The following is a 10,411-nucleotide window of genomic DNA, read 5'->3' as shown; positions in this document are numbered from 1 at the left end:
TGTCGCCCTCACAGGAGGATTCAGAGCCTGTGTTGGGACCTGATTAGAATTATTTTGTTACAGAAAAGCAGGTCGATTTTTTTTGTTAATTTCTTTTTTTTTGTAGTTTGTGTGATATTTTATATATTTTTACCCAAATGTTTTCGTTTTTTGTGATCCTTTTTATCCACCCGTACAGTAGGTGGCGGAATGCACATTTAATTGTTGCGAACGCCATTATACCAAAGAAGAAGAATATAACCCGCTGAGCGATTTCGACGCATGCGTTGGAGCTACGGTATCAACCCTAAAGTCACTATTTGAAAGTTGGCGGTCGTACACGGTGCACTCAAATGTCTGCTATGAATTTGAGTTAATTAACAAAAATCTAGTAGATATTGTACATGTTTTATATACAAAGGGTATAGCTGTCGAGAGAGGCAAGAAAGCAGATCAACCAAGCACACGTAATCGTAGGCTTGCTAGCTACCGGTAGCCAGTTAGCTGCTAGTCATACACATTTAGCTAAGTTCGTTATTTCTGGAGAAGCAGCCCGCTAATGTCCGTGAGAAGGGCTCTGGTGGACTGTGTTGTGTTGTCTCTTCAGGACTCGTGTGTGTTATACCCTTGTTGTAGAGGATGCTTCTCCAGGATGCAACAGACGGACACGGCCAGGTAAGAGAGACACACACACACAGTAGGAAAGACACACTAGTTATCGAAAAGCCCTTGGCTTGATTCGCCAACTAACTGGCTCTGTGGGAAATACAATCCCGAAGCTGTGTTTTAACGTCGAGAAACGTCAATTATCATCGCTATGATCACTTGCGAAACGGTGCAGGGGATGTTTATGAGGGGAATGCAGAAGGGGAGCAGGAGATGTTTATGAGGGAGAATGCAGAAGGGGAGAGAAGTGTGCAACATTAGAAAGGGCACTGACAACAACAACAAAAGGAATGTCCAGTAATATTAGGCATGGGATCTATAAAGGCTTTCTGTCATTATACATGGAATTCAACACTGTCTGAGTCCATGTCGACCTATCATCTCCTGCTGTTGGGCCCATGATCAAGACACTTAACCCCCCACAAAGTAGAGCTGCACTGTTAGTCACATGTCGTCAAAATGTGGTCAACCCTCCATCTGGAGAGCTCCTGGCTGTGCAGGCTTGGCTTTTGATCCAGCCCTGAAACACCTAAGTCTGCTTATCAAGGTCCTGTTGAGCAGCTGATGTTTAGGCTACAACGTGGTTAGACCAGGGCTGGAATAAAAGCCTGCACACCCAGTAGCTATCCTGGAGGATGGCTGCCACCCAGTAGCTATCCTGGAGGATGGCTGCCACCCAGTAGCTATCCTGGAGGATGGCTGCCACCCAGTTGCTATCCTGGAGGATGGCTGCCACCCAGTAGCTATCCTGGAGGATGGCTGCCACCCAGTAGCTATCCTGGTAGATGGCTGCCACCCAGTAGCTATCCTGGAGGATGGCTGCCACCCAGTAGCTATCTAACTAGACACACATGTATAAATACACTGCTCAAAAAAATAAAGGGAACACTTAAACAACACAATGTAACTCCAAGTCAATCACACTTCTGTGAAATCAAACTGTCCACTTAGGAAGCAACACTGATTGACAATAAATTTCACATGCTGTTGTGCAAATGGAATAGACAAAAGGTGGAAATTATAGGCAATTAGCAAGACACCCCCAATAAAGGAATGGTTCTGCAAGTGGTGACCACACACCACTTCTCAGTTCCTATGCTTCCTGGCTGATGTTTTGGTCACTTTTGAATGCTGGCGGTGCTTTTACTCTAGTGGTAGCATGAGACGGAGTCTACAACCCACACAAGTGGCTCAGGTAGTGCAGTTCATCCAGGATGGCACATCAATGCGAGCTGTGGCAAGAAGGTTTGCTGTGTCTGTCAGCGTAGTGTCCAGAGCATGGAGGCGCTACCAGGAGACAGGCCAGTACATCAGGAGACGTGGAGGAGGCCGTAGGAGGGCAACAACCCAGCAGCAGGACCGCTACCTCCACCTTTGTGCAAGGAGGAGCACAGCCAGAGCCCTGCAAAATGACCTCCAGCAGGCCACAAACGTGCATGTGTCTGCTCAAACGGTCAGAAACGGACTCCATGAGGGAAATAAGAATATTTCATTCAGATCTAGGATGTGTTATTTTAGTGTCCCCTTTATTTTTTTGAGCAGTGTATATATATATATATATATATATATAATCACTCACAGACAAGCAGCAAATAAACGTAATCAGGAAATGAATGCCCATTCAATTGCTTGTCAATGCAGATCCCACCTTCATTCCTCTTTTGATCAACCTTTTTTTTGCGTGTCAATCTGGGCTCGCTATAGGCTACTTTGTTAAATAGAGGAGTCGGTACGCAATTCCCCAAAAAATGAGAAGTCCTGGTATTGCGCTGTGGACAGCTCCGGCCCAAGTCGAGTACCACACACACAACAGGCAGACCACTGCAAGGTTAACTAGCTTCGCCCCAAGCACCAGATGTATTCTTTAGGAGTCGTTACTCCTTAATGTCCAAGGACCTTGTATGTTATTTACACAGGTAGACTTGCTCTGGCAGCCAAAACAGACAAAACGTGAATCGATTCTCACTTCTAGAAACATAAACCCCTCTGCTTTCATATCAAAATAATAACTGGCTTAGTCACAGTTGAAGCCAACAGTATTGACAACATATTTCTGGCGGCTTTCTTCTGTTTACACACGGGGGGGTCGAGAGCCCTCCCAGACACGGGGTGGGGGGGGGGTCGGGAGCCCTCCCAGACACGGGGTGGGGGGGAGGTCGGGAGCCCTCCCAGACACGGGGGGGGGGGGGTCGGAGCCCTCCCAGACACGGGGGGGGGGGGGGTCGGGAGCCCTCCCAGACACGGGGGGGGGGGGTCGGGAGCCCTCCCAGACACGGGGGGGGGGGGGGTCGGGAGCCCTCCCAGACACGGGGGGGGGGGGGGGGGGGGGGTCGCGAGCCCTCCCAGACACGGGGGGGGGGGGGGGGGTCGGGAGCCCTGCCAGACACCGGGGGGGAGCCCTCCCAGACACGGGGGGGGTCGGGAGCCCTCGCAGACACGGGGCGGGTGGGGAGCCCTGCCAGACACGGGGGGGGGGGGGGGGGGTTCGGGAGCCCTGCCAGACACGTGGGGGGGGGGGGTCGGGAGCCCTCCCAGACACGTGGGGGGGGGGTCGGGAGCCCTCCCAGACACGGGGGGGGGGTCGGGAGCCCTCCCAGACACGGGGCGGGTCGGGAGCCCTCCCAGACACGGGGCGGGTCGGGAGCCCTCCCAGACACGGGGCGGGTCGGGAGCCCTCCCAGACACGGGGCGGGTCGGTAGAGGTGTGTTTAACCTCAGGTTGCTTCTGTCTGTCAGACTGTAATGTTGTTGTTGTCCTCTAGATGGCACTGCTCCAGGTCTTGCTACAGCTGTCTGGAGCCACACCTGGACTACAGGTATCGCCTGTCTCTAAGGGTAACCAGAGACAACACCATATTTGGGGTGACTGTGTTCGGGAGCTGTCTCAACCCCCTCTTTGGAGCCCCTGCCACCGACCTTCACAGGTAACACACCCCTGGCCCATCCACCCACCTTCACAGGTAACACACCCCTGCCCCATCCACCCACCTTCACAGGTAACACACCCCTGCCCCATCCACCCACCTTCACAGGTAACACACCCCTGGCCCATCCACCCACCTTCACAGGTAACACACCCCTGGCCCATCCACCCACCTTCACAGGTAACACACCCCTGCCCCATCCACCCACCTTCACAGGTAACACACCCCTGGCCCATCCACCCACCTTCACAGGTAACACACCCCTGGCCCATCCACCCACCTTCACAGGTAACACACCCCTGCCCCATCCACCCACCTTCACAGGTAACACACCCCTGCCCCATCCACCCACCTTCACAGGTAACACACCCCTGCCCCATCCACCCACCTTCACAGGTAACACACCCCTGCCCCATCCACCCACCTTCACAGGTAACACACCCCTGGCCCATCCACCCACCTTCACAGGTAACACACCCCTGGCCCATCCACCCACCTTCACAGGTAACACACCCCTGGCCCATCCACCCACCTTCACAGGTAACACACCCCTGCCCCATCCACCCACCTTCACAGGTAACACACCCCTGCCCCATCCACCGACCTTCACAGGTAACACACCCCTGCCCCATCCACCCACCTTCACAGGTAACACACCCCTGCCCCATCCACCCACCTTCACAGGTAACACACCCCTGCCCCATCCACCCACCTTCACAGGTAACACACCCCTGCCCCATCCACCCACCTTCACAGGTAACACACCCCTGCCCCATCCACCCACCTTCACAGGTAACACACCCCTGCCCCATCCACCCACCTTCACAGGTAACACTCCCCTGCCCCATCCACCCACCTTCACAGGTAACACTCCCCTGCCCCATCCACCCACCTTCACAGGTACAGCCTTATTGGTGGACTGGTAGTCTGTCTAGCTCCCGCCTCTCCTTTCTTTGGATTGGTGGATACATCTTATTATTGTAATACTTTTTTGAATATTCGATGAGGGGCGCTGACATCAAACGCCTGTATTCAATGGAGATTCTACAGTGCATTGTGGGAAAGTATTTAGACCCCTTGACCTTTTCCACATTTTGTTACGTTACAGACGTATTCTAAAATTGATTAAATTGTTTTTTTCCCTCATCAATCTACACACAATTCCCCATAATGACAAAGCAAAAACAAGTTTTTAGAAATTTTTGCAAATGTGTAAATATAAAAAGAAAACGGAAATATCACATTTACATAAGTACAGCCTCGAGTCTTCTTGGGTATGACGCTACAAGTTTGGCACACCTGTATTTAGGGAGTTTCTCCCATTCTTCTCTGCAGATCCTCTCAAGCTCTGTCAGGTTGGATGGGGAGCGTCGCTGCACAGCTATTTTCAGGTCTCTCTCCAGAGATGTTCGATCGGGCTCTGGCCGGGGCTCTCAAGGACATTCAGACACTTGTCCCAAAGCCACTCCTGCGTTGTCTTGGCTGTGTGTTTAGGGTCATTGTCCTGTTGGAAGTTGAACCTTCACCCATCAAGGATCTCTCTGTACTTTGCTCTGTTCATCTTTTCCTCATCCTGACTAGTCTCCCTGCTGCTGAAAGACATCCCCACAGCATGATGCTGCCACCACCGTGCTTCACCGTAGGGATGGTGCCAGGTTTCCTCCAGATGTGACACTTGGTATTCAGGCCGAAGAGTTAAATCTTGGTTTCATCAGATTGAATCTTGTTTCTCGTGGTCTGAGAGTCTTTAGGTGCCTTTCGCCAAACTCCAAGCGGGCTGTCATGTGCCTTTTACTGAGGAGTGGCTTCCATCTGTTCACTCTACCATAAAGGCCTGATTGGTGGAGTGCTGCAGAGATGGTTGTCCTTCTGGAAGGTTCTCCCATCTCCCCAGAGAAACTCTGGAGCTCTGTCAGAGTGATCATCGGGTTCTTGGTCACCTCCCTGACCAAGGCCCTTCTCCCCGATTGCTCAGTTTGTCCGGGCGGCCAGCTCTAAGAAGAGTCTTGATGGTTCCAAACTTCTTCCATTAAATAATGATGGAGGCCACTGTGTTCTTGGGGACCTTCAATGCTGCAGACGTTTTTAGGCAACGTTCCCCAGATCTGTGCCTCGACACAATCTTGTCTCGGAGCTCTACGGACAATTCCTTCGACCTCGTGGCTTGGTTTTTGCTCTTACATGAACTGTCAACTGTGGGACCTTATATATAGACCAGGTGTGTGACTTTCCAAATCATGTCCAATCAATTTTGTTTACCGTAGGTGGACTCCAATCAAGTTGTAGAAACATCTCAAGGATGATCAAAGGAAACAGGATGCACCTGAGCTCCATTTCAAGTCTCATAGCAAAGGGTCTGAATAATTATGTAAATAATGTATTTCTGTTTTATTTTTAATACATTTGTAAACATTTCTAAAAACCTGTTTTCGCTTTGTCATTATGGGGTGTTGTGTGTAGATTAATGGGAGAAATAGAATAAGGCTGTAACGTAACAACATGTTGAAAAAGGGAAGGGGTCTGAATACTTTCCCACAATGCACTGGACGAGAACTACAATACCTTTCAGGAAATCTGCAATATTTTAAAGATATGAGCTTGAACTTAGTTCCTGTGTAGTCCCCAGGGTTACGGTGAACTTAGTTCCTGTGTAGTCCCCAGGGTTACGGTGAACTTAGTTCCTGTGTAGTCCGCAGGGTTACGGTGAACTTAGTTCCTGTGTAGTTCCCAGGGTTACGGTGAACTTAGTTCCTGTGTAGTCCCCAGGGTTACGGTGAACTTAGTTCCTGTGTAGTCCGCAGGGTTGCGTTGTGTTGAATGAAAATATTGTGTTTGTTTATCCATGTTGCCATTCTCATACAAAGTGGTTTTGTGTGTGCAGGCTGGTGGAGGAGTCTTCCGGTCCGGTGGGAGGTGAAGGTCAGAGGTCAGGATGTCAAAGCAAGCTGCTGGTTAAGGCTGTAGAGGACTGCTTCATTGGAAGACATTTTGTTTTTGGGATCAAGGTACAACATTTAATTCATCGTTGTGGTTTATAATCTCAACCGCTTCATGAGAAAGGAAACCACTTGTCTGTTATTAGATATCAACTATTACAAAATGATGCCCGTGTTCCCCAAGTAGTCTGTTATTACATATCAACTATTACAAAATGATGCCCGTGTTCCCCAAGTAGTCTGTTATTACATATCAACTATTACAAAATGATGCCCGTGTTCCCCAAGTAGTCTGTTATTACATATCAACTATTACAAAATGATGCCCGTGTTCCCCAAGTAGTCTGTTATTACATATCAACTATTACAAAATGATGCCCCGTGTTCCCCAAGTAGTCTGTTATTACATATCAACTATTACAAAATGATGCCCGTGTTCCCCAAGTAGTCTGTTATTACATATCAACTATTACAAAATGATGTCCGTGTTCCCCAAGTAGTCTGTTTGGAAGTTATTCCATCCAGCTGTGTTGTCTCTGGTGCAGATATCTGGCCCCAGCCCTTACAGGAGAGAGACAGGCCAGTTCATCGCCAGTCAGATCTCTCTGCCCCTGGCCTCGGTTCCAGGCTGCTCTGTAGTCAGTTACTACAGAACCCTCCTACAGCAAGCTGCTCTCTGCACTGACTGGACTACTGATCCTAGACCAGCCTCCAAGAGCCTCCTACAACAGGCCTCTGTCTGTAGAACTGATCCTAGACCAGCCTCCAAGAGCCTCCTACAACAGGCCTCTGTCTGTAGAACTGATCCTAGACCAGCCTCCAAGAGCCTCCTACAACAGGCCTCTGTCTGTAGAACTGATCCTAGACCAGCCTCCAAGAGCCTCCTACAACAGGCCTCTGTCTGTAGAACTGATCCTAGACCAGCCTCCAAGAGCCTCCTACAACAGGCCTCTGTCTGTAGAACTGATCCTAGACCAGCCTCCAAGAGCCTCCTACAACAAGCCTCTGTCTGTAGAACTGATCCTAGACCAGCCTCCAAGAGCCTCCTACAACAGGCCTCTGTCTGTAGAACTGATCCTAGACCAGCCTCCATGAGCCTCCTACAACAGGCCTCTGTCTGTAGAACTGATCCTAGACCAGCTCCCCAGCCCAGCGCTGACACCAGTACAGCTCCTCTCCTGCTCCACCCTTCTCCTCTCCACAGCTTCGACTCTACTCTGCCCTCCTGTGGCCGATCCATGTCACTGCATTGCACCATAACCCTCACCCCAACCCCGACCTACATACACACAGCACCCTGGCAACAGTCTCCGGGGGTGATCACGTCGTCTGCAGAACAGGAGGAAGAGGAGGGGGGGAGAGAGGATAAAGGACTGAGTCATGGGGAGGGAGGACACAGTAGCCAGGGGGAGGGGGGACACTGTAGGAACAGCTACTGGGATGTTCTGTCCTCTTTCTGTGAAGGCTCTGACTCCTCTGTTCACCCCCCTGCCTCTCTCACGTGGACCGCTCCAACTCAGCCTGGCCATATACGGACTGCACCGTCCAGCCTCAGGAAGAGGGGTGTTTCAGACACGGAGGAGGAGTACAGGTCAGTGTGTGAACAAACCTGTCGATCTGACTTTGTGGCCTGGGAAGACCTGCCCTTCTCTGAGTGTCTGGGGGAGTTTGTCTGTGATCCTGCAGACACAGAGACACCAACTGACCATCATGCCCAGACCAGCCCTGTGGGGGGAAACTTGTCCACTACGCTGACAGACACAGAGTCAAGCTCCACACCACACAGCAGTCTACTGGACATTACTAATGTTGGACAGCTGACCCATGGAGGTCTCAGCCCTCGGTCACCCGGACACACAGCTGACCTGGAGGAGGAGTATAACTGTTCAGCAGACCTCTTCCACTGCTCTCAGACCAGCATCAACACACACACACCCCACACGGACTCACACACACCCCACACGGACTCACACACACCCAGCACGGACTCACACACACCCAGCACGGACTCACACACACCCCACACGGACTCACACACACCCCACACGGACTCACACACACCCCACACGGACTCACACACACCCCACACGGACTCACACACACCCCACACGGACTCACACACACCCCACACGGACTCACACACACCCCACACGGACTCACACATGGACACCCCTTCAGAGTGTTGTGACTGTGTCCCTTTGTCCCAGTCCACCCCCATCATCTGTAAAACGGCTCGACCACGTACACTGCAGATCAGAGCCCGGCGACACACACCCAGCAACACACACACACCTAAAGGACTCACACACACCAAGAGACCCAGACCCAGCAACACACACACACATAAAGGACTCACACACACCAAGAGACCCAGACAGCCAGAGCCCAGAGATCATGTACTAGCTCTGCAGTGTCAGAGGTTAACGAGAAGAGCTCTGAAGAGAACCTCTGGGGGGAGAAGGACCGGTCGTGTGAGAGTATGTGATGACAACAGTGAGATGGTGATCTCTGCCACTCAAAGACCCTGGTGCTCCAGAAGGACAGACAGACAGCAGGCTGGGGGAGAGCGAGAGAACAGCGGGAGGACCACTGGGGGAGAGCGAGAGAACAGCGGGAGGACCACTGGGGGAGAGCGAGAGAACAGAGGGAGGACCACTGGGGGAGAGCGAGAGAACAGAGGGAGGACCACTGGGGTAGAGCGAGAGAACAGAGGGAGGACCACTGGGGTAGAGCGAGAGAACAGAGGGAGGACCACTGGGGGAGAGCGAGAGAACAGCGGGAGGACCACTGGGGGAGAGCGAGAGAACAGAGGGAGGACCACTGGGGGAGAGCGAGAGAACAGCGGGAGGACCACTGGCGGAGAGCGAGAGAACAGAGGGAGGACCACTGGGGGAGAGCGAGAGAACAGAGGGAGGACCACTGGGGGAGAGCGAGAGAACAGAGGGAGGACCACTGGGGTAGAGCGAGAGAACAGAGGGAGGACCACTGGGGGAGAGCGAGAGAACAGCGGGAGGACCACTGGGGGAGAGCGAGAGAACAGAGGGAGGACCACTGGGGGAGAGCGAGAGAACAGGAGATCTACACATATTCACCAGACACTGAGAGAGGGACAGACAGAGGGTTTAGCCAACCAGCAGCTCGAAGACAGCAGGTCTGTTAGCCCCTCCCTCCGCGAGGAGAATGAAGCGTGTGATTGGTCCAGAGACCTGTTTACTGACTCTTTCTGAGGGCTCATTCCTCCCCTTTCTCCATGACGTGTGTCCTGATTCACTCCTCGTCAAGGATGTAAAAGAATTGGATCGATTTATGAAACATGCAATGTGACTATAATAAAATGGAGGAAAAATGTAATATGAATTTCATATGTCTAGTCTAAAGCCTTTTAGTTTTTTTTTACATTGTTCCAAAGCATTGTACCTGAACCAAAGGACAGTTCACTGTCCTTGTCTACATTTCAAGTGTACCAATGGCTGTGTGAAGTTCTGTTCGCACAAGGACAATAAAATAAAATCTTGTAGAATTGTATCGAAGAGAAAGAGCGAGTCTCAACTCGACTGAAAAACTGTCATGTGGTGTTTGTTGTCATTTCGCCCCCCCCCCCCCCCCCCCCCCCCCCGAGCAAGGAGTTTTTGTAGGGAGGTCGAATTTCGTCAACAACAAAAAAGGAATGGCTTATTTTCTACTGGATGTTTATTGGATCTAATAGAAGTTTTAATGCGGAAGTTACGAGCGTACTGATGTAAGTAGGACATGTAACATCCCAGAAACTTCTAGAAAAACACTTTATAACACAGAGTTATCTCCAGATGGATATGCATATTCATGGCATGAGGCTAGTAGCATACATTCTGAAAGTATTCAGACCACTTTTTCCACATTTTGTTACGTTACAGCTTTATTCTAAAA

General features: G+C 51.2%; 1 protein-coding gene across 1 annotated transcript; it reads left to right on the top strand.

Annotated features, from left to right (window-relative positions):
* Positions 1–241: 241 nt before the first annotated feature.
* Positions 242–10,112, top strand: ddias (DNA damage-induced apoptosis suppressor). Its single transcript, XM_055936890.1, has 4 exons — positions 242–654; positions 3,408–3,569; positions 6,451–6,574; positions 7,051–10,112. The coding sequence occupies exons 1-4, from the start codon at positions 539–541 to the stop codon at positions 9,730–9,732; spliced, it is 3,084 nt and encodes a 1,027-aa protein (XP_055792865.1). The 5' UTR covers positions 242–538; the 3' UTR covers positions 9,733–10,112.
* The last annotated feature ends 299 nt before the right edge of the window (positions 10,113–10,411 follow it).

This window comes from Salvelinus fontinalis, chromosome 10, assembly GCF_029448725.1.
Source record: "Salvelinus fontinalis isolate EN_2023a chromosome 10, ASM2944872v1, whole genome shotgun sequence".
Taxonomy (NCBI): Eukaryota; Metazoa; Chordata; class Actinopteri; order Salmoniformes; family Salmonidae; genus Salvelinus; species Salvelinus fontinalis.
This window is presented reverse-complemented; position numbering and strand designations above follow the sequence as displayed.